Source organism: Girardinichthys multiradiatus, chromosome 2 (assembly GCF_021462225.1).
Source record: "Girardinichthys multiradiatus isolate DD_20200921_A chromosome 2, DD_fGirMul_XY1, whole genome shotgun sequence".
NCBI classification, from domain to species: domain Eukaryota; kingdom Metazoa; phylum Chordata; class Actinopteri; order Cyprinodontiformes; family Goodeidae; genus Girardinichthys; species Girardinichthys multiradiatus.
Window position 1 is genome coordinate 35,792,592 of NC_061795.1, and position 25,596 is coordinate 35,818,187.

The following is a 25,596-nucleotide window of genomic DNA, read 5'->3' on the forward strand; positions in this document are numbered from 1 at the left end:
GGGGTGCTTTGCTGGTGACACTGTTGGGGATTTATTCAAAATTGAAGGCATACTGAACCAGCATGGCTACCACAACATCTTGCAGCGGCATGCTATTCCATCCGGTTTGCGTTTAGTTTATCATCATTTATTTTTCAACAGGACAATGACCCCAAACACACCCCCAGGCTGTCTAAGGGCTATTTGACCAAGAAGGAGAGTGATGGGGTGCTGCGCCAGATGACCTGGCCTCCACAGTCACCGGACCTGAACCCAATCGAGATGGTTTGGGGTGAGCTGGACCGCAGAGTGAAGGTAAAAGGACCAACAAGTGCTAAGCATCTCTGGGAACTCCTTCAAGACTGTTGGAAAACCATTTCAGGTGACTACCTCTTGAAGCTCATCAACAGAATGCCAAGAGTGTGAGGAGCAGTAATCAAAGCAAAAGGTGGCTATTTTGAAGAACCTAGAATATAAGACATATTCAGTTGTTTCACACTTTTTTGTTCAGTATATAATTCCACGTGTTAATTCATAGTTTTGATGCCTTTGTGTGAAGCTGCAGTATTCATAGTCATGAAAATAAAGAAAAATCTTCGAATAAAAAGGTGTGTTCAACTTTTGGTCGGTACTGTATATAGCATATGGTGTGAAAGATGTCACATTGTGTGACTTGCAAACCTAGTCACACATATGGCAGTGTCACCCCATATGGCATTCTGATCGATTAAGCTAATTTATTAGCAAACTAAAAGAAGCTAGCCTGTAGTTGGCTCATAACTAGCCTCAGGGCAGCATTGATTATTTAAGAATAAGCAAGTTCTGTAAGAAATATGTAATTTGTATGTAAATAATGTCACACGTTAAGACACAAAACATTGACCACTATTGGTGATGTTAGATTCATAGCTTTTTGACTAAAAATCATAAAAGCCGATCTCACCTGAAGATTTAAATTACTCCTCAGATGCTACTGTAACTTTCCAGTTGTGATTGGTCCTTTTTATTCTCAGGATGTCCAAATTCTTGACAGTTCAAAATGTACATTATGATGTCTCGCCACATGACATCCATTTTACAGACATAATGTATTTGGTCAAAACTTGTTTTGACATTATGCATAGACATCAACACTTTATGTGTCTATTAATAACACCGAATAATTTTATATGCATTGGAAAACTATTGTATTTATAGGTTATTTGGAAAATAATCTCTTATTTGTGAGGGCACACATACTGTATGCCAGACAATCACTCCATATGATTTTTTTAAAGTTTAGATCAAAATTCTAGATAGGAATCCTAATGCACTTACAATATTCTTGTTCTATATATTGTCAGAGCAACAACACTTAAATATATTCTCTTATAAAATATACATTTTTATCAGTATATGACACTAGGACAGTCAGAATTGTGTCTGAATTTCTATCCATACATTCACTGTCTATACCCCCTCGTCTCTGCAGGGTTACATGGGAGCTGGTGCCTATCTCCAGCAGTCATCGTAAGGGAAGTGCTGTACATCATGGAAAGGTTGCCAGGCATCACAAGACAACACAGACACACACATTCATACCTAAGGGCAAATTTAGAAAAAACAAAACCAATTAACCTAACAGTTAGGTTTTTTAAACTGTGAGAGGAGTGGGTACCCCAGTGGAGTACCTGGAGAGAGCCAATGCATGCACCGGGAGAACATGCAAACTCCATGCAGACAGGGCGCAGGCCGGGATTTGAACCCAGGACCTTATTGCTACAAGGCAACAATACTACAGACTGCTTCACTGCAGCCCATAATCTGAATATAAATAAAAAACTAAACCCAATAAAGTATTTAATGTGCACAAACAAAATAAGATAATTGAGCCATAAGAGGATAAAAGCAAGGTTTTTGGTTTATCAAACTTTTTTAACTGATCCTTTATTCTAATAATGGAAGCAGGGCTTATGGCAGTAGGCATCATGTTAAACAGAATCCTTTTCACACAGACTAACTTCAAGGAATTTGGGTCATTTGTCACTCAAAGTGCCTTGAGATGAAATTTGTCATGTCCTAATTTGTCAGAGAGGATATCATTTGTCTGGTGCATCTTGTGTTTTGCACATCTATGTATTCTAGGAAACTGATGCATGAGTGGATGACAAATAAGCTGGAAACTTTTTTTTTTTAATGTAATATATTGTGCCTGATTGTTTGATGTGTTGCCATGACTGTTAACTTTCCAAATACATATATTCTTTTGGATTTTACATTGAAAATAATATCTTTTTTTAAAATTGCTGCATCCATGCCAGAAATTGTCCTATGGTGTGACGCAAAAGCTACTTTGTATTCATTTAAAATGGGGCTAAAATGGAGGCTTATATTTTTTTAACTCACTTCCTCAAGCATTTTAATCACAACTTTCACGACTTTACTACATACTGTAACATTTCTTTTTGAAAATGTGGAACAATTTGGTTCATTTTTCTAAATCATTAAACAAAGGACAATATCTCCCCTTAATTTCACAAGATATTTAGATTAATTCTGTTAAACCTTCGTAAAACTCAAAGAAATTCCTTGAGACTCTTGCTGATAGTAACTTCCTTGTATTGTATTATTTACCTGCTTTAGCACTAGCAAAGCTGTTTATATGTCAAAATTGTGACATGACATGTCATGCCCTATGATAAACTGCACCACTCCACAATATATTAATGCAAGAAATGTTTTTATTTATTTATTATTATTTCACACTTTTTACAACAAAAGAGGAAAGAGGTTACATGTGCATTTCAAATGCTGAACTAAACCCTTTTTTCCTCTCACTAAGCACTATTTTGGCGACCACAGCTAAAAACTTCACTATCAGTGCAAACAGGATTCTGTGTTTTCTGTTTATATTTTGTTCAGTATTTTTCTGCATTTAGTTGTTCCTCTTTCAATTTATTTAGAAGCCTCACATTCTGCCTTTTGATTTTCCTCAGTTTGTTTCCATAAGTTTTCATTCTTAACTATCCACTTGCATGGATAGACAGCTCTACAGATTATAAATTACTAGAGACTAGTTATGCAGGTAACAGTGAAGAAATTGCATTATTATTTTAAGTGTTCAAAGCCAGTTGAATGGGCAACGACTCAAATAATTGCTCCAATATCATCCCATGTTTCCGCAGCCCTTGACACACTTCACCACTTTGCTGAGACTAAGAAGCAAGAACATTTTGTTCTGTGGTTACTGTGGAATCAGTTTGAAATTCATGACTAAGGGAGACAGACATGGGCACAGGGCACTTCATGGGGAGTTTTGGAGGGCCGCTATTAACACTTGCCAGAGACCAATTATTTTATACAGTATGTAGACAGTGTTATGTTGACCTTGCTAAGAGTTAGTGAGGAAAATGCTAATTCATGCATATAAAAATAAGAGAGAAAACAAATCTTTTTCCAACCCCAAAGTTTATTATTGTGAACTGTAAGTAAACTGATGTATGGTTTTTAGAAATCTTTAAAACAAAGCTCTTAAGCGTGGCATGCATAGTAATACAGGCCTCTTTACTCTTATACTCCTAAATGAAATCCAGTACAATAGATTGCCTTCAGAAGTAATCTAATTAGCAATCTGTCTACCTGTGTGTAATTCCATCTCTATAAATACAGCTATTCTCTAAGGGCCTCAGAGGTTTGTTACAGAACGTTATTGGACAAACAGCTTCCCGATTTGAATCTAATAGAGAATCTGTGAAGGTTGCTAAAGATTAATAATTCATTAAAAATATATTATAGGGAGTGAGTGTGTAATATAGGTTTTGAGGATTTAGGAAGATCTGCAAGGGCAAGGATTTTGAAGTAATAACAATACACTGTTGGTCATAAATCACATCTGATCACCTCCTCTCAGCCCCAGTCAAGCTAATCTCCTCCTCCATCTTCTCATTGAATATAAATGTGTTTTCCTCTGTGAGCAGCCTTATAATCCTGCTGCTCTAACATTTGAGTATTCATCCTGGTGAACCATCTGCCAGAAAGAGATACGATGGTTACATAGATTAACTTGCAAGCAGTTCAGATGCTTAATTTGCCCAAGTCCTTAAAATGGTTGAAGCAATGTGTGGAAGCTCCCATCAAAGCATATCAAAAGGCATGACGTAAAAACAAAACAGGTATGTATGGTGTGTTTGGAGATTTTTGGTTCTATTTTTTTTTTATCACATTACATGTCTCCTTCATTCAAGCAATAATCCTCAGCAGTATATGGGAAATGAAGGACTAGTGAACACCAAATGTTAACATATTTGTAGACTCATTTTTCACATTCCTTCTTGCCTAATCTGGTGTTTGTTGAACAGGGTTCTTTGTAATATTAACATGTAGTCTCCTTTAAGACAAACAATTGCAGAGCTTATTTTCAGTCCATATATTCACTGTGTTTGGGCAAGGCAAATAACTGGCATAATTTTGTTGTCTATGTTGTTTTACACTCACCTGCCGGAGTGGTTAGGTAGAGTAACTAAACAATGCCCTTCTAAATATCAGCTCTGCATCAGCAGCAATATACTGTAGGTTCTGACATTTCCTTTGGCTTCTCTGTCACAGTATGACATTTACTTCACGGATGGCCACCTGCCAATCTTTGGCCAGCAGTCTTGTTATATGCAACAGCTGGATAAGAGAGCTGCCTGGTGGAAATAATCCCATTTGTTCTCACAAACATTCTTTTATGGACAATGCATTGGGTCTGGAAGATCATGCCAAGGCTCAGGCTGGACTGTAGGTCTGGCTCATAAAAGCACAGCGTGGTACAGAGAGATGGGTGCTGTTGCTATGGAAACGAAATGGGATGAATTTGTACCTCAGGTGCTCAGGTGTGCATGTCCTTCAGTTTCATAGCATGGTTAAGATGTTGGTCAGACAGCTGATGAGGCATAAATTCTTTAACCATGGGTTTCTGGATGGATACATTTCGGGAGGGGGTCGTGCCAAAGAAGGATATGTGTGGTAAAAGGTCACTTTGTATGACCACCAGGGTCTGTGAGTGGCTTGCTCTCATCCATTTTCTCTCAAGCTTAGGTTTGTTCAACCATTGTTGAGAGGATTTCCTCTGCTCTGCCTCATTTTTGTTAACTAGCAGTTTTCTTACATACAAAGCATCTTTGGATTCTGAATAAAAATCCTCACCATCCTTCCAATTTCTGAGTTTTGTTAGTTTTAGGCGATGTAATTTCTTTGAAGTGGGTACTAATCATTTTACAGGCATCCTGTTGAAATCACTTTAAAGGAAGTACTGCCCAGAAACCAAGCAACCGCTGTAAATTACACCTGTGAATTAACTGAGGCGTATCTCCATGCAAACCAAACATGGATGACATAAAACATTCCTTTTCATCCTTGTAACATTTTGCTTAGCGTGCTTTCTCTGCCATCCCAGCAGCCAGCTAAAGCAAGGCCCTTGCTTTGTTGTTGTTGCAAAGCCCTGCCTTTTGAAGAAGACCAGTCATGCCCCGATGACGGAGAAATGGCTCATTCAGCTCGAGACACTGAGGCAGAGTTTGGTCAAATGTACACAATGAGAACACAGTTCAAACAAGCCTCTCTCACTACATCACAGACTAGCCCAGGCAGAAACATGGATAAAAAAGTCTTCTCTTACCTTGCGTTTTTTTTTTTTTAACAGGAAACACTAACAGGAAGCTTGAGAGTGAGAGCAAATACAACATCTGTCTGTTAAATGCAAAAAATGGTTTATGGGTTCAGAAGATACCTCACATTTAATTATTTTTAATTTTTCCTTTTCAGTTGTGAAAAGAGTTTTAGCGCACAATAGTTGTTTTTATTTTCATGGGTAAATGGAAACATATCGTTAAAAGAAAGGAAGAAAAAAAAGCAACAATAAGGTAACTGATGACAAAGCCAAAAACTAAAGGAGGGTGATGACAGATATGGACGCCAACCCTGGGCATAAATGCAAGACACAAATGGCTACCCAAGACAAATGTAATGAGCAAAGTGTCTTCTTCAAATGGATGTTTATAAAGTAATGATTAATGTGCCAGCTTTTCCAATTAGAAGAAGGAAGTCAGCAGAGAGGCAGGTATAATTGACCGGCAGCCTACCCATGGATTTAAAAGTGCTTAATGTGACTTAAGCGCTTTCACTCACTTATCCAGTAAGTGAATGGCAGCTGTGTGGATGCAAATCCTTTGTTGATGTCAGAGGTCATAGGAGAATAGGCAGACTGGTTCAAGATTAAAAAGAAGCAACTGTAGATCAAATAATTGTTTGTTAAAACAAAGGTATGCAGCATACCCTGTCTGAATGCAAACCTTGAAGCTGATGGGCTACAGCACCAAATGACCACATTGAGTGCTACTACTTTTAACTAAAAACAGGAAACTGAGGTTACAATTCGAACAGGCAAAGTTGGACAACAGATTAAGAAATGTTTCCTTGTCAAAAGAGTCCCACATTCTGCTGTGACATTAAGATGGTAGAGTCAGAGCTTGGTTTTAATGACTTCATTGCATGCATCTATCCTCCCTTGTGTAAACAGGCTGCTGATTAATTGTAATTTTTATGGCAGAAATTGGGTCTCCTAGTACCAATTAAGCATTGTTCAAACACCTCGGCCAGCCTGAGTATTGTTTCTGACCATGCCAATCTTTTTATGACCACAGCGTACCCATCCAGCAGGATAATGTGCTATGTCATCTCTAGCTGGTTTCTTAAACATGCCCCTTTTCTCAAATTCCAGTGACTTCCGTGGTCAAAGGGGAAAAAAGCACGTTGCCTCAGAGGAATGCTGAGGATGTGCTATTAGTTTGGCCATTACCGCAAGGACTCCCAAACCACAAGGACGTCTGATGAGGATGCATGTGTGTTCCCACCACATAACCATCATGGAAAAGTTTCCTCTTTTCTTTTTTTCTATAACCAGAAGCTGTGCGTCTAATATTGGGTTCAGGCATGGCCTGTGTTTTCAGGGGTTTTTATTGCATCCCTTGTTCTAGGAGAGATATGAAGACATAAGCCATAAAGCACTTGTATTTTCTTTAATGTAACAACCAGGCTGGTGTGACTACTAAAAGAAAAAAAGACTGATTAATCTTGTTTTTTTTTCCATAATTTCTTACAAAACTGCTTCCCACTTAAATAGTGATAGTAATCAAGACTTTTTTGCTGACTGACCTTTTCTTTTTCTTGGTTGTTTTTGTTTTTTTATTTTCCCCTCCACTTTTCTTCAATTTTTCCTTGTATAACACTCTTGTTAACTGTCTTGTTTTTAATTTATTCAAGTATTTTCTTTTTTAATCCTGGTTATTTCTGACTGCTTAAATATATACACATATCATGTACAAAGACTGGTAGACCTGCAAGATTTTATGTCAGGTGTTATTATTGTTCTGTTGTTTATACAAATAGGGAACTGCAACGGAAGTTCATTTACAAAAATGTGAACCAAACGTAAAATGGTATTAGTAATTTGCTGCAAATGTGCTTGTTTGTTGTAGCGTTTCTATGGTGTTACCGTGGGAGCGTCAAAACAGGAAATGAACAACATCTACAGAGAGGAGATATGAAATGTGTTCCTGTTTTACTTTATAAAGTGTGTAGCTCTTGATGGGTTTGAATTAAGTGATTACAAAGACCAAATTATTTAGATAATTGATAATATGCTACGAGTCTGAACTACAATTACTCAAGGCTAAATGTAAACAATCAAATTTAAAATAGACATTAATGGAAGATCACAAATTTTATTTAACTTTTTCTTACTCACTGGTTATGGGACATGATCTAATGTTCCACTTTATCTTAACTTCCAATAGCCTTAAGTTATCATTGCTTTTATTGTAATTTCTTTCAAAACAGGAAGACATTTGTTACATTGTTTTTTATTAAAGAACTTTGTCTGAACCCTTACAGTGAGACATGGAGTTTTGACGAAAATTCAACTTGGAAGACTCACCTCCACTTCTGGCTCCGTCTAATTACTCCACCACATTCTCCACTCCAACCAATCAGCTCCTGATCTACATTCTTCTTCAGTCAATCATCCCTCCAGGCTTCGCTTTAAAAGACCTTCATACGCAGAATCTCCTGCTCTTCAGCTGAGCTTCGACCCTCCTCCACCCTATCTCCACCATCAGGCGTCAAGCTCCTTTCGACTCCCTTATTTCCTCAAGCCTCCACTCCACCACCAGTATCAGGATTCCGGGGGGAAGAGTTCTCTAATACTAACCCTAAGATGTTTATTCAAGTTCATGTCATTATCAGCATCCATGTTTTCCACTGGGGTCCGAGCGCCAAAAAGAAAACAAACATCAGCTAATAAACTCCTCTAATTGCCATCTCTGTGTTTCTCTCATTTGTGAGTCTTTCCAGGTTGAAATCCTGGTTTCTTTAGTTGACTATATGAAAAATACTAAAAGTTTATCTTGCCACTAGCAAAGAGGATGGTAAAACAAATAAAAAAATCTCTAAGTTTACCCCTCAATTAACTGCAGCAAAGAGGGGCATTTTGGGGTTAGCATGTCTGCATAACAACCATTTGAGGCTGTCTAAATGTTGTTTAGGGGCTTGACAAGAAATATAATACCATCAGAGCATCACAAAAGTAAATGTTTGGAGGTTGCTAAACTCTACTGGGACTCTAACTGGAACAATGTGATTTGGTCAGATTGAGTTCGCCGTCACAAACATGCCAAAAGCATGTTGCCTTGCAGAAAAAAGGTCCTAGGTTCAAATCCCGACCTGGTGTCTTTCTGCATAGTCATGCATGTTCTCCCTTTGCATGTGTGGATTCTCTCTGAGTTCTTTGGCTTCCTCCAACAGTCCAAAAACTTGACTGTTAGATTAATTGGTCACTTTAATTGCACTCAGGTATGAGTGTGATTGTACATGGCTATCTGTTCTGTGTTTGTCTCTGTTGCTCTGTGATGGATTGGCGACCTGTCCAGAGTGTACAATGTAGACAATGGATGGATGGATGTAAAACTGCCAGGTTGATGTGGCATAAAACAAAGGATAAATACTTTGAAAAGCTTCTAATGACCATTGTTAAGTATAATGAAGGATCTGTGATGCTTTCAGCTTATTTCTCTTCCAAAATCACTGGCATTTTGGTATAGTTGGTGACATCCTAACCGCTCTGAATGAACATTTTAAGTAAAAAACTGGTGAATTGTGCCAAAAAACCCTGCTGCTTTAAATAGCCGCTGTTACCAGAACTTAATCCATTATCAGTAAAACAGATAAGCTGGTGCTGTGTTGCTCCACCAGTATTAGCTCAGTATAAAAAATGGAGATCAACATTCTCCTTTCTAAAAGTGTACAGTCAAACATTTGTATTTTTCTAAGCTAACAATACTTGGAATATTGGTACTCCAATCTAAACATTCAGAAAAGAAGTTCAGGAGAAACTCCTCAAGATTCACCAACCTGTCCCTGTGAAACAGTTTCCAACATAAATTAAATGCTGTGTTGTGAAGGTAATAGTAAATATTTTCAACTGAAGGGCTAGGTCATTCACTTGTTGAATGCCGTTCCCATGACTGCAAAGTTAGTGGCCATGGTGAGCCATTAGACAGGTTTTCACGGCCTGTTGGGAGGGAAGTAAAAGAATTACAGATAGCAGTCATGGTTTTATATTACATCTGGTTATTTTACATATTACGTAATAACATGCAAACAGCACAGGGGGAGATTCCAGAAACCCTAGGTGACTCCATCAAGTGCCTGATGTTTAACAAGTGGAATGTTAGACCTGGAATAAGAATAGATGAAACTCTATCATGATGGAAGGGGTTGTTGAGATATTTGAAACCGTATAGACCAAAGTGCTTTGGGTCATTTTTATGTAATTTTAACGCAGGATTGTTTTTGTTTTTTTGTTGTTGTTTTTTTACAGATGGGTGGTTTTTGTTTTGAACCTTTTTTTTGTTTTTAGGCCAATAAATAATGATGACACAAAACACTCATCAGCAACTTTATTAGGTACACCTAGATTTTTTGATTGTATGGTAATATAAATATTGGCAATTATATGATAGCAACTAAGTGCATTTAGACAAAAAGTGGTAAAAACAAATTGCTGAACCTCAAATTCATCTCAATGTGGAAGAAATGGCTTTACATGACCTGGAATGTGGCATAGTTGTTGTTTCAAGAATTTCCAAAAATGCTCATCTACTAGGATTTTCATGAACAGCCCTCTCTGAAGTCTACAGAAAATGGTCAGAAAGAAAACAAAAAACTCCATTGAACAGTGGTTTTGTGGACAATAAAGCCTTGGTGATCTAAGAGGATCAGAGGAAAATTGGCCGACTTGTTGAGATGATAGAAGAACAGCAAAAACTCAAATAACCATTGGTTAATCCAAGGTATTCAGTATCCCAGCTCTGTAAACCCAATAAGCAGATTGGCTACAATAACAGAATACCCCACTAGGTCCAACTCCTGTCAGCTGAGAGCAATACACTCCTTCAGTTCACACAGGCTCAACAAAAGTGGTCAATAACACATTGGAAAAATGTTGCCCGGTCTGATGAATCTTCATTTCAGGGGGGATATTCAGATGAATCTGGTGTAAACTAAATTCAAACATGGATCAGCCCTGTCTTCTGTAAAAAGTTAAATCTGATAGTGGTGGTATAATGCTATGGGGTGACATTTACACAATTTAGGCCCCTTTGTACCCAATTTAGGCCCCTTTGTACCCAATAAAACATTTGTATATGCCTCAGCCTGCCTGAGTAATGTTGCTGTCCATTTTCATCTCTTTTTGACCACTACATATCCATCTTCCGATGGTTACATGTCCAACAACTCAAATCACCTCAAACTGCTTTCTTGAACATAACAATTAGGACATTGTTTCAGTGGCCTTCAGACTTACCAGATCTTAATCCAATAAAATAATAATCCCACAACATCTTTGGGATTTTGTGAAATCATGTTAATTTGGACCCAAATATCTGTGGAATGTTTTGACCCCTTGTTGAATATATACCATAAGTAGCCTAATTAAAGCAGTTCTGAAGCAAACTGGATTCTGACCCATTGTTAGCGAGGTTTGAAAGCTTTCAATACATACGCAATACTAGGTGAGGCTGACTTTGTAAACAATCTTTTCCAAATGGTAGGTCAGAAATACTGACAGAAAACCCATGGGGACCTAGGCTGAGAAAATTAGATGAGTTGACAAAAAGACAAAAGATCAACACACCAGATGGGCTCTATGAAACTGTCTCTGGAACATAAATAAAGAAAATGGGGTGTCAGGAGGTAGGTTGAAAATGAGTTCGTGAGACAAGGTCAAGCAGTCACTGAAGGAGAAATTACTTTCTTTCTGACTGTGTAGAGTGTGTAGAGACAGAAAAAAGGAGAGAGGAAGAGGAGGTGGGGCAATTGTGGGAGAGGCAGAAGGGTGTGTGTTCATTTAAACTGCTCTTCCCCTTCTATGTGCATGCCACCAGCCACTGTGTTCTCTCCAGCAGGGCGGAGAAAGTTGATGCAAAATCCGAGTGTTCTCCAGCAAGTTTCAGACACCCAGAGAAAGTGCAGGTTTATTCTTCTGTTTTTTTTTTGCATCTCTTCTACTCATTTACTCTGCTTTACACGCATACACCCACCAGTCATTACTTCTGGTACTGTAGAGGGAAGACAGGACACGAAGAGGACTGTTAGACACCTTTATACCCAGCTGCTCACCCAACCATCACCAGTTTGGCAAAGATGTGGACTTTTCTTTCAGGGGTCATCTTTGGAATGCTGGCCTATGGCAGGTCGGATCAACTTCAAGGTGAGCAGACTTTTACCTAAATGCTTTTACCTAAATGATAGCTCTTTGTTTTGTTTTGTTTTTATTGTGCTACTATGACTGCCAATTCTCCTTTATATCAGATTTTACAACCAGACTATTATTTTTTTCCTCTCTTGAGGCTTGTAGGGGACATGAGAGTGCTCATAAAAAGAGAACCCGTGAGTAACAAGACGCTATAGGCTGCTGCTTGTAGAATGGATGGGTTGATGCCGGCAAGAGAGCATGTGCTACTCCAGACAGGCTTATGTCTGGCATAGTCTGAGACGGACGCATCATAGACACAAAGAAGACAGCCTTTCTTCCTCCTCACTCTGTTTTAGACATGTATTTGCATTTAAAACGGCTTTTTCTAGGTTTTTTATGAACACAGTAGCTATTAGAAGTGGATTTACTAATTCAGGAATAACTATAGCTATTTTACCTTGTTTACTGTTGTCTTCTTTGACACAAAGGATGTTCTTCAGTCAGTCTAGTTTTCTCCTCTTTTATTCTCTCCCTCTAACTCTTTGTGTCTCACATATAATTTCATTGGATTTGTTGCTGAGAGCGATAGTCTCTGGAGGTTTAGTTGGCTTTGAATCAAACAGGTCTACGGTCTGTCTGGCTTTTTCCCTGAGGAGCCGGTGGTCTAGTTGTTCACAAAGAAAAAATCAGCATCAAGTTATAAATATGACCAGGATGTAAAGGCAAAATGATTGAATATTTTGCTCAGGTGCAGAGTGTGTTGAAGGAAGGGAGGGGGAATCCTTTTACCCCAAAGCACATCCCATGTTTGCTCCGCAAGGATTCCTGTATATTCAGTGTGTGCTTTGTTTGAGCATGTATTGATTGTTTATAGTGATTGTTCCTCCAGTTCCAAAGTGTAGTGTTTGAGCTGATTGTCAAAGACTACATGTATTTTCATGATGAGATTTATCGTACACTGTCTGCATGGATAATGACTTTATCTTTTTGGGTGAAAAAGTTAAATGAAAACTGATATACACTTTACATACACAACACCAAAATGACTGCTTTCACAACATTTGTATAAATCTTTCCCTTTTATTCAAGAAACAAACTTTTCAGACTTGATTGAAAAGTTATGGCATAAATTCCTCAAGGATCTCTGACTTTCGAAAATTAAATGAAAATTAAATTAAATTGTTACCTGAAATAATTTTGAAACAAAGCAGCGAAACTTAACAACTTAATCATTTACAAATGTGTCATTTAATTAATATGCAAAAGGTTTAACAACTTAGGCTTAACATCCTGCAAGTATCTAGATAAGGAACTCAGCTTTATCACTTGCACAGTAAAGAACTTGTTTCTTGTTTCTACTCAAACATTCATTGACCAGCCTGTAAGTTGCATGTGATCATCTTTGTTTCCTTGGTTCGGCAACCTTCTCCTCAATGCTCCTGTGTCATGTTTCAAGGCAAGGGGTGGTCAAAGTCCCCATAGACCAGACCCTGACAAAGAGTGCTTTTGTTAGCATGGTCTCTGAGTACTTAAAGGCACGTGTTTGCCTCCTCTACCAATGTGCCCTCTACTACAAACCAATACTTGTTCAGCCTGTATCGGGGAACCCTGTTTCTATAGACTCTGGTGCTTAGCATCTGTTTGCCATGCTGTTTATCAGTCTGCTGTTTCAGAATAGTAACAGAATTTCTTGATGTCAGTTAGTTTTCTGCTTAAACTAATCATTATTCATAGCTCTCCTACAAGGTGACATGCCAAGAATAAACATTAGTTACCCGTTATTTTTTACAAGGGTTCCTCAAGGCTAGGTCCTTGGCACCTTCACTGTGAAATATACAAGCCCTTCTTTTGCCAGGTCACTTGTTAACATTCCTTCTCGTGAGACATCAATGTAGACACACCTAGCTGTACATAGATATTGTCTTGGCCACTCTGACAATTTGCCCTCTGTTACAAACCAAAAACTGTCCAGCCTGTATTGTGGAACCCTGCTCATATAGTTTCTATTGCCTTGTATCTGTCTACCATGCGATCCACCGTTCTTGCTTTTGTGAATGTTACAGAAAGATTTTTAAAGTCAGCCAGTTTTCTTCTTAAACGAATTATTCCTGGCTGCGTGTCATATCAAGAGCAACTATTAGCATCCTATGGCGTTTTTACAGGTGGACCCCAAGGTTAGGTTTGTAAAGTACACATCAACCTCTGACCCAGTTATCTGTTCACATGGCTTTTCTTGTGACTTCTATGTGGATGACTCCTAGCTATTTTCACCAAATGTAGCACAGACTGCTACAGGAGCTCCTTACTGTTCACAGCCATCATTATCTATAATAACTATTTGAAATAAATTAGATTGTAAGAGTTACTACAATATTTATTTTCCCTATGGGATTAATACATTATTTTTAATTGGGTTGAATTGACGCACATTATCATCATATCTCAGAATCAGAATCAGAATCAGAAAAGCTTTATTGCCAAGTACGTTTTTGGACATACAAGGAATTTGTATTGGCATAGTCGGTGCAATACAGTACAAATTAAACAGTATAAACATATCTACAATATAATATAAATATATGTGCACAGTTTTAAGTGAGTGAGAGTAAATATAGAGCAGTATAAGATGCAAGAGCAATACAACAGTGCAGGTGATCATTGTGCAAGTATGGCAGTGCAAGTAAAGCAGGAGTCCATGCTGAGCGTTAATGTAACGCATAGAGTTACAGGTTACAGGTGTCCTGTCAGCAAAAAAGGGGGGTTGTGGGGGAAAGGGAGAGTGTCAGGGTGGTTTCCGGGCTTTGTTAACCAGGCTGGTGGAAGATGGGAAAAAACTGTTCTTGTGGCGTGAGGTTTTGGTCCGGATGGACCGCAGCCTCCTGCCAGAGGGGAGAGTCTCAAAGAGTCTGTGACCGGGGTGGGAGGGATCAGCCAGAATCTTCCCTGCCCGCCTCAGGGTCCTGGAGGTGTACAGTTCCTGGAGCGACAGTAGACTGCAGCCAATCACCTTCTCAGCAGACCGAATGACACGCTGCAGCCTGACCTTATCCTTGGCGGTAGCAGCGGCGTACCAGATGGTGATGGAGGAGGTGAGGATGGACTCAATGATGACTGTGTAGAAGTGCACCATCATAGTCTTTGGCAGGTTGAATTTCTTCAGCTGCCGTAGGAAGAACATCCTATGCTGGGCTTTCTTGATGAGGGAGCTGATGTTTGGCTCCCACTTGAGATCCTGGGAGATGATGGTTCCCAGGAAGCGGTAAGATTCCTCAGTGTCAATTGTGGAGTCACAGAGGGTGATGGGGGCAGGTGGGGCTGGGTTCTGCCTGAAGTCCACAACCATCTCTACTGTCTTTAGAGCGTTGAGCTCAAGGTTGTTCTGGCTGCACCAGTCCAACAGATGGTCCACCTCCCATCTGTACGCAGACTCGTCACCATCAGAGATGAGTCCGATCAGGGTGGTGTCGTCCGCAAACTTCAGAAGCTTGACAGACTGGTGACTGGAGGTGCAGCTGTTGGTGTACAGGGAGAAGAGCAGAGGAGAGAGAACACAGCCTTGGGGGGAACCGGTGCTGATGGTCAGGGAGTCAGAGACGTGCTTCCCCAGCCTCACGCGCTGCTTCCTGTCAGATAGGAAGTCAGTGATCCACCTGCAGGTGGAGTCGGGCACACTCAGCTGGGAGAGCTTCTCCTGTAGCAGAACTGGGATGATGGTGTTGAAGGCAGAGCTGAAATCCAAAAACAGGATCCTGGCATAGGTTCCTGTGGAATCCAGGTGCCGGAGGATGAAGTGAAGGGCTAGGTTGACTGCATCATCTACAGACCTGTTGGCTCTGTAGGCAAACTGCAGGGGGTCCAGGAGGGGGTCGGTGATGTCTTTTAGGTGTGAGAGCACAAGGCGCTCAAAGGACTTCATCACCACAGAGGTCAGGGCGACGGGTCTGAAGTCATTAAGCCCTGTGGTCCTTGGCTTCTTGGGAACAGGGACGATGGTGGAGGACTTGAAGCAGGCTGGCACATGACATGTCTACAGTGAGGTGTTAAAAATGTCTGTGAAGACTGGAGGCAGCTGATCAGCGCAGTGCTTCAGGCTGGCTGGTGAGACAGAATCCGGACCAGCAGCTTTCCGGGGGTTCTGTCTCCTGAAGAGTTTGTTGACGTCCCTCTCCTGGATGGAAAGAGCCGTCCTCGGCGTGGGTAGGGGGCTGGTGGGGGGGAACTTCAGGGTGGGGGTTGGAGGTGCCAAGGCCCCTCTTGAGGTTGGGGAGGTGGGGGTGGTGGATTGTGGCTGCAGCTGTTGGGGGGCGTCGTGGGGGATGGTTGCAGGACTGTCCCTTTGTCTTTCAAAGCGGCAGTAGAACTCGTTCAGGTCGTTGGCGAGGCGTCGGTCGTTGATGGAGTGGGGGGCTTTCGGCTTGTAGTTGGTGATTTGCCTGAGCCATTTCCAGACAGACGCAGAGTCGTTGGTTGAGAACTGGATTTGGAGCTTCTCAGAGTACAGTCGTTTGGCCTCTTTCACTGCCTTGCCAAACTTGTACTTTGCCTCTCTGTATATGTCTTTGTCCCCACTCCTGAAGGCCTCTTCCTTATCCAGTCTTAACCTTCTGAGTTTAGCTGTGAACCAGGGTTTGTCGTTGTTGTAACTCACCCTGGTGCATGATGGTACACAGCTGTCCTCACAGAAGCTGATGTAGGAAGTCACAGCCTCTGTGTACTCGTTCAAACTGTTGGTAGTAGTCCTGAACACATCCCAGTCTGTACAGCCTAAACACGCCTGGAGATTCTCCACAGCCTCACTGCTCCACTTCCTTGTCGTCCTCACAACAGGTTTGCAGAGCTTTAGTTTCTGCCTGTATGCAGGAATCAAGTGGACCATGATGTGGTCGGATTGGCCCAGTGCAGCACGTGGGACGGCGTGATAAGCGTCTCTGATGGTGGTGTAACAGTGATCCAGAATGTTGTCCTCTCTGGTCGGACATTTTATAAACTGTCTATATTTGGGGAGTTCGTGGGTCAGATTACCTTTGTTAAAGTCGCCAAGGACGATTACTAAGGAGTCCGGGTTGGTCCGCTCCACACTCAGTATCTAGTCGGCGAGCATGCGCTGTGCGACCTGCATGTTAGCTTGCGGCGGGATGTAAACACCGACCAGGATGAATGAAGCGAACTCACGGGGGGAATAGAAAGGCTTACAGTTTATGATGAAGGATTCCAGGTCTGGAGAACAGTGCTGCTGATTCACTGTCACGTCGTTGCACCAACCACTGTTGAGGTAAAAACAGATTCCTCCACCTTTCGCTTTGCCGGAGAGTTCCGTGTCTCTGTCCGCTCTGTAGAGCTGGAATCCTGCCAGCTGCAGCGCAGAGTCCGGTATTAATCCACACAGCCACGTCTCCGTGAAGCACAAAACTGCCGATGAATAAAAGTCCCTGTTTTTCCCCAACAGCAGTTGTAGTTCCTCAATTTTGTTGGGAAGTGAGCGCACGTTAGAGAGAAATATTCCAGGTAACGGTGTTCGTAGTCCACGCTGGCGAAGTCGTACCAGCACCCCAGCCCGTTTCCCTCTCTTCCGGCGTTTCACCGCGTGAACAAAGGTGAGCGCACCTTTGACCAGAATGTCCAAAAATTCCAGAGCAGTAGGCAGAAAAGTTGGAAATAACTCCTCTGGTGTAGTAGCCCTGATGTTCATGAGTTCTTCTCTGGTGAGAGAGCTCCGGGTACCATCACAGAAGACCGTATCTGTCTGAGTATGTCCTCAACAAAGAATGTAACCTGGGTGTCATGATTAATGACCAACTGTTCTTTTCCTAACTGGTTGTGGCTCTCTCTTGGTCGAAATGCAGAATAAACAATAAATAAATACAGTTATGTCTAATGCGATATTACACTCAATTCTTTGTATAAATCATCAATATCTCACACCTTGCATAAGTCTGCTTGTACCTTTCCCTTCATCTACACCAAATTGGCAAAGTATTTGCCACCAAATCAATGAATTCATGTATTACAATCACTTCCATATCTGCAGGTGTATAAAGTTTGGTGTGGAGAAACTTAACTGGCCTGCACAGAGTCCTGATCTAAACCTTACTGAACAAATTTGGGATCAATTAGAGCACAATTAGCAATTCTGGTTTTCTCATCTAAATATAAACACACTACTAAACGTTGTGGAAGATTTACACAATAGTTAACGTTGCTATTGCTGGTAACAGTGGGTCCATCAACAAATTGGACCTTATAAATTAGGATATAATGCCATTAAAGTTCATGTACATGTAAAAGTAGACAGAGAAATCATGTTGGTAACATAGTGTATACTGAAAGCACCACTAAAGCTTCAGATCATTTTAATTAACCAAAGAGGATGCTTGTCTCTTCACTACTTATTGATCTTGTCAGGCAGTCAGAGTTCAAGTTGAAGTCATCAAGTCTGGCTTCTAGAACAGCATCTTGCTATCTAAACTCAGTGAATGCTCCTTCGCGACTGCTGAATTGCTCTCAAGAATATTTTCTGGCCCTACTGTCTCCATGAAAAAGGATAGTCAGTCATAGTTATTTAAATTTTTTAAAAATTGAGAAATTAGCTAACAATACCTTTGACATTGTTTTCCCAAACAAATAGCCATTTCTGAAGCCTGATATGTTTATAGGCTTTCTAATTTACCCCTTTCTTTTAATGTTTACCTGCTAGTACATACAAAAATATCTTTAACTTTGTCTGACCATGATATATGGTTAAGCTGTTAGGCCTATGATATACAGGTCCTTCTCAAAATATTAGCATATTGTGATAAAGTTCATTATTTTCCATAATGTCATGATGAAAATTTAACATTCATATATTTTAGATTCATTGCACACTAACTGAAATATTTCAGGTCTTTTATTGTCTTAATACGGATGATTTTGGCATACAGCTCATGAAAACCCAAAATTCCTATCTCACAAAATTAGCATATCATTAAAAGGGTCTCTAAACGAGCTATGAACCTAATCATCTGAATCAACGAGTTAACTCTAAACACCTGCAAAAGATTCCTGAGGCCTTTAAAACTCCCAGCCTGGTTCATCACTCAAAACCCCAATCATGGGTAAGACTGCCGACCTGACTGCTGTCCAGAAGGCCACTATTGACACCCTCAAGCAAGAGGGTAATACACAGAAAGAAATTTCTGAACGAATAAGCTGTTCCCAGAGTGCTGTATCAAGGCACCTCAGTGGGAAGTCTGTGGGAAGGAAAAAGTGTGGCAGAAAACGCTGCACAACGAGAAGAGGTGACCGGACCCTGAGGAAGATTGTGGAGAAGTGCCGATTCCAGACCTTGGGGGACCTGCGGAAGCAGTGGACTGAGTCTGGAGTAGAAACATCCAGAGCCACCGTGCACAGGCGTGTGCAGGAAATGGGCTACAGGTTCCGCATTCCCCAGGTCAAGCCACTTTTGAACCAGAAACAGCGGCAGAAGCGTCTGACCTGGGCTACAGAGAAGCAGCACTGGACTGTTGCTCAGTGGTCCAAAGTACTTTTTTTGGATGAAAGCAAATTCTGCATGTCATTCGGAAATCAAGGTGCCAGAGTCTGGAGGAAGACTGGGGAGAAGGAAATGCCAAAATGCCAGACGTCCAGTGTCAAGTACCCACAGTCAGTGATGGTCTGGGGTGCCGTGTCAGCTGCTGGTGTTGGTCCACTGTGTTTTATCAAGGGCAGAGTCAATGCAGCTAGCTATCAGGAGATTTTGGAGCACTTCATGCTTCCATCTGCTGAAAAGCTTTATGGAAATGAAGATTTCATTTTTCAGCACGACCTGGCACCTGCTCACAGTGCCAAAACCACTGGTAAATGGTTTACTGACCATGGTATCACTGTGTTCAATTGGCCTGCCAACTCTCCTGACCTGAACCCCATAGAGAATCTGTGGGATATTGTGAAGAGAACGTTGAGAGACTCATGACCCAACACTGGTTGAGCTAAAGGCCACTATTGAAGCATCCTGGGCCTCCATAAGACCTCAGCAGTGCCACAGGCTGATTGCCTCCATGCCACTTACTTACATACTTTGGGATATCGTATCAGAGGCCAACAAGGGTCTGATCTTTCTCGATTGCTAAAACATCATGTCTTTGATAATTAGCATGTGCTAACATTAGTAACGTGTCCTGCAGGCTCTTGTGACTTTATATTTACATATATTAAAATAGATTAGTTTGTCAGTGCTTTTATCACAAATACCCTTTTTATAGTCCAACAATGATATTCTTGAGGGAAAAAAGTAAAAAGCATCAGTTTTTTCTGGTTTAGCTACAGAGTATCTAGAGAACAAATCTGTTCAAAATAATCTTATAATAATCTCAAATCATGCAACAAAACCATAGAGAACTGTTCTGTAGTTGATGTTTTTTTAAAGACTCATAAAGAATAAAGGTAGATGGGGGACGTTTGTTTGATTTACTTATTTGTTTTTGCAACGATTAAACAAAATGAATAGTTATTGATAATTTCTAGTCATCTGATTAGATTATTTCTTCAGTTTAAGAAATTAGTATAGATTTATTTCAGCTCTCATTTTGCTATCTACCTAACCATTGACAAATTTGGACTTTTAAGTCCTTCAAAAACAATATTTCAAAGCAAATAATAAAACTATCTGGTAAAGAGTTATAACAAACAGCCCAGGGGCTCGTAGTTATGAAACATATCTATAGCATGGTGTATAGGGGATAATATTGACACCTCCACTGAAAGTACATTTGCAAAAGAGTAAATGTTTTGGGGAAGAGTTTGTTCTGCTCTCCATTATCCAGTCTTTAAATTGTGTTTGCAAAGATTATTACAGATTGAACAGATTTCTCATCACATCTATTGTAAAGGTAGTGAAGGCTATGGGGCTTTAAAAGGGAGAAGACAACATTGCCACCTAGATATGTTTGCAAAAAACTTGACTACCATCAAAGTTGAAGTGGGTGGAGGTGTGAACATTAGAAGTGATACGGGAAGTCACGTTTGCAGAGAGCATTAGTTTTGTCAGAGTCTTTTTTGTGACCCTCGGGTATTTAGTGTTTATATACTTGAGTGTTTGCGAACATATTTTTTTACCACATCTGATGTTTCAGTTGTCCCACCACCCCAGAGACCTTTTCCAGTAGAGGAAAAGATGTGTCTGCTGAGGTTCACCCAGATATGATGATGCTGGTCAGTGAAGTTTTGTGGGAATTATGGCAACAAGGTCTCACTGAACCACCAGTTTATAGACTATGGCTAAACAGATGTTACAGTATGAACGGGACAGACACAGTAAGTTCTTTCTCCAACCATGACATTCTAACCTCATGATATTTTCAGAGCACTTAAGTAGGAGCACTTACTACACTATGTTTGTGAGCAGGAAGTAACAATATAGCTAAGAGGATAAAACTAAGACAAGGCTTTGTATGTTATTAATGTTGATAAAAGAATACTGCTATCTGGTCTCCTCCTGTGCCATGGCTCAACAAGGTCAAGAAGGAATAATTAGCCCAGTGCATCTGCGAGCTGCCCGTTTCTTTGAAGGCCTGTGCGTGGGGGGTATATTGTGTTTTATTGCTGGCATAGAAAAGACAGCCAGAGAGTGGTAAGAGAAATCAAGACAAAATGAAAAGGCATAAGGGGAAAAACAAGAAAGTGAGGTAGGATTGGAGACAAGTACTCCCATTGCAGCGGGGGGTTTTGGCACAGAGCATTAGAGTTCTGTTTCTATTGAACTCTGTAGCCAGACTTTGCAGTTTCCTTGGTTTCAACTCCAGTAAGTGACAAAGGAGCTTTTGGGAGAGTCATTGCCTTGGAATAACAGGCCTATGCACTGTATAAAGACACCCACAACTGTCCCTCTGAATATTAATGAACACCCACTTAGATCACTGTCAACAGTCTTTTCAGCTCACTGATGGTGTGCTGTTCTCCCTTTGATCTGTCTGGGGCAGGTTTTTAAGGCCAAAGCTGCTGTCTATTGTACCCGTCTGGGTTGTGAAGGATCCAGTCTGCTCTGTTAGCAGGCACGGAGTTTGTTTCAGGTTTTTGTGTGAGACCGAGAAGAGGTGAATTTGTTTTGTAGCATGTTCACAGGAACATACTGCACTTGCACAACTGCCACTAACCAAACGCAAAATGGCCTCCCTGCTTCTGTTGGTGCCATGTTTGCTTTTAACAGTATGTTGGAAAAAGAGCTGGATCTTATCTCATGTACATAAACCCTGATATCAAGAAAATAAAAAAAAGGGAGAACGTCTCTATATATAACCCTCTGACTGTTAGGAACTGTTAGGTTCCATATACAGGCAAATAAATATGTATAGTTGGTTATATGTTTTTTTTATTGAGACAAACAAACACAATCTGTAACTTACTGTACATGAATTCAAATTAAATCAGTTCTAAAATAATAGTATTGTGTTAATCTTTAAGACAAATTGTTGTAAGGGGCCGTTAGGGACATTATTCTGAATTTGCTCTCACATGCACTACTGAAACGCTATCAAAATCACTACTGAAATGTTCTCACACAAACATCTAAAAATGTTCTTGTTCTTTTTATTTTATTCTATTTAATTAAAATGTTTAAAATAATTTTTATGTTCATAGATATAACAAGATATAACACTGTAAAAAAAGTATATTGATGATGACAAATACAATTTAATTTAATTTAATTTAATTTATTGGTTCAACTTTTAAACATAAACTTTATACTTTAAATCAAATTATTTGTAGAGCATAATAATAATAATAATATATAAACCAAACATTAACCATGAAATATCATCTGTCTGATTTATATCTGTGGTTAACTTCCTTAGAAGGATGCAGGCTCTGAATTGCAACTGAAACAACTTCCGTTTCAACGTGTGTGTGAGAGCATTTCAGTAGTGTGCGTGAAAGTATTTCATTTGTTTGTGTGAGAGCATGTAGCATTTCAGTAGTGCATGTGAGAGCAAATTCAGAGTAATGTCCCTAATGGCCCCTCATAAATTGTTGTTATGCGACAATAGTGTCATTTTTTAACAATACATAGTATAATGTTGTACTTTATTGCAAATTTATACTTCAAGGCCACTTTATTAGGTACATCATGCTATTACTAGGCTAGATCCCTTTTTTCTTAAGAACTTAATTCTTCTAAGAAGATTTTCAACAAGGTGTGGTAAAGATTTTGGTCGATGTGAAGGCATCATACAGTTGCTGCAGATTTATCTCCTGTACATTCCTGATGGGAATCTCCTGTTCCAGCACATCCCAAAGGTGCTCTTTTGGACAGGTGTCTGTTGAGCCTGGAGACCACTGGAGCAGTGAATTAATTATTATGTTCACAAACATTTTTTGAGATGATATGGGCTTTGTAAAATGATGAATTATCCTGCTGAGAATAGTCATCAGAAGATGGATACACTGTGGTCATAAAATTATGACTATGATTAGCAACATTACTCAGGAAGGTGGATGTGGTCTAATTTTGGCTATACCAACCAAATGTTGCTGCTGAAATTGAGACTTCTTACTCCATAAAACATTTTTCCAATCTTTAATTGTCTAATTTTGATCAACCTGCGAAATTGTAGTCTTATGTATTTATCTGTTCTTGGTGTACAGGCCTGAGACCTGGTATGGTCTTCTGCTGCTTTAGCTCAACTGCTTTAAGGTTTAACAGGTATATTTTGGGAAGATAAGAAGAGTCTGCATATGTTGGTTGTAAGTGATTTGAGCTACGGTTATACAGAATTTTTGAAATGCCATTTTTTATTGAAATGTAAATAAACCTTTTTTTTTTTGTTAAATTAATACCCAGTAAATGTTTTTTGTATCTTTTGAGAGATTGCCCATCAGAAAATTGGAATGAAAATAGTTTTAAATTTAAATCTGCCAGGGTATGGAAAATTCTAGGCTTAGCTGTAAGATAGAAAAATGGGAGGCAATGATAAACAAACAGCACAAAGACAACTGGCTGATTCCCTGTTTGAGATGTCCATAGTGGCTGTTGTAGACATTTTACAAAAGATATTGTTTAACCTCAGTAGAAAGACAGACTGTTTGTCATTATGGTTTTGTGCATGCTTTTACATATTAGTCTCCAAAGAAGTCTTTTAATGTCTTAAATTTTAAAGTTTATTTTGTCAGAATATGTGTCATGGTCATGTCAAGATCAGTGTCACAAGCACAGATATCAGATTTTAATATAAATGCTCTTATTTCCTGTCATATGTTGCAATGTGACTAAGCCATCATCCACAGCTTATAAATGTGTCCCCCTGGTAACAAACATGAACCACAGACAAACAAACAAGCTAATATGTTAGTTTTTTTCCCTGTTCTTGTGAAGAACCTTAAATGTTTCAGCCCAACTTCATGTGATCAAAGGCATTTATTTACATTTCTGGGAAACTGTGAAAAACATTTGGAGTGTTAACTTAATGCTCCTACTAATCTGAATTACAGAACATATTATTCAACATTAAATTGCCAAATAAACTGCAACAGAACACCAAAATGTTTGGTTTGTTTTTATGTAGAAGGGCTAAAAATGCCCCGCACCAATCATCTCCTCAAAAAGGGAATCAAGCCTAGAGAAAATATTTAGCATGAGCACTGTGTGTTTATTGCTCCTGAGCTCCTAGCACCTGCTGTCTGTCCCTCAGTCACTGTGCCCGGGTTCACCTGCCTGTTTCACTTCTAAAACATGCATGTTTGGCTTTTGAGGTAAAGATAACCCTATGCACACCAACTGTTGTCATCTTATCTGATGAGCCATATTTGAATTTTAGTATTTATTTCCATACTCAAACAAACTTAAGCAAATGGACTTATAACAGTTGTTTTGAATCAGGCGGTGCAATAATGGGCTGATTTTCTTGTTCATGGATCCAGACTGAGGACTTTAGGATTACTGAAACTTAAACAGCATGTTGTGGGCAATTTGTGTTTTACCCACAAAATGCACTTTAAACGTGTATCAAAGAATTTAAGAATGGCGTAAGGAGCCATTTAAAAAGAGATCACCTATAAAAACAAATGTTTCAAACAAATTTAGTTTTGTTGACTTTTTTCAGAATTTACATTAATTTAGATTATCCTGTAAGTTATCTGAAGTACCCTTTCGGAAGGTTACAGAATTTCATAGCTTTATCGCAGGACACATTCCTGAACATATTAACCTCAACATTAATTAACTTATTAGGGGTGCACCAATCGATCGGCTGGCTGTACCTCCACAAAAGTCAGAAAATCAGCCACTATCCCCTTTTGCTGTGCCGTGACTGACAGACCCTACCGCCAGGTCACGGCTTCTTGTGCATGGTTAACAATAGTAACCCCACCCCACAAAATAAGATTGGAGCATTGGAGCATTGAAGGTGTATTGTGACCTTATAACACCTACAAAATCAATATCGTCCAAAATCCTAAGCAGCTGGTCAGGCTTTTTAAAGATCAGTGATTGGCCAGAAAACTGCAATTGGTGCACCCCTAGAACTCATACTTTTTTTTTTACAAACAACAGTATTTTGTTAATTTTGTGATCTGTATTATGTATTGAACAAAAACAATATACTTCTGCCTATTTTGTGGTTAGTTGGGTTTCATTTAGACTGGGCAGATGGTTTAAACAAGGCAAGGTACTTTTGCAGTTACATGGGTTGGACAATGAAACTGAAACACCTGGTTTTAGACCACAATAATTTATTAGTATGGTGTAGGGCCTCCTTTTGCGGCCAATACAGCGTCAATTCATCTTGGGAGTGACATATACAAGTCCTGCACAATGGTCAGAGGGATTTTAAGCCATTCTTCTTGCAGGATAGTGGCCAGGTCACTACGTGATA

At 39.7% G+C, this 25,596-nt stretch overlaps 1 protein-coding gene and 1 long non-coding RNA gene across 2 annotated transcripts in view; both read left to right on the forward strand.

The window, feature by feature from the left end:
• Positions 1-3,960: 3,960 nt before the first annotated feature.
• On the forward strand, positions 3,961-8,315 carry LOC124859927. The gene is made up of 2 exons (XR_007036225.1): positions 3,961-4,130; positions 7,891-8,315. It is a non-coding gene; the product is annotated as an uncharacterized LOC124859927 (long non-coding RNA).
• A 3,100-nt stretch (positions 8,316-11,415) lies between these two features.
• The window catches only part of cd44b (CD44 molecule (Indian blood group) b), a 29,946-nt gene continuing 15,765 nt past the window's right edge, over positions 11,416-25,596 (forward strand). Inside the window, exon 1 of the mRNA XM_047353767.1 lies at positions 11,416-11,767. Coding sequence (XP_047209723.1) covers positions 11,701-11,767 — 67 coding nt within the window. The 5' untranslated portion in view covers positions 11,416-11,700. The remainder of the gene's footprint in view (positions 11,768-25,596) is intronic.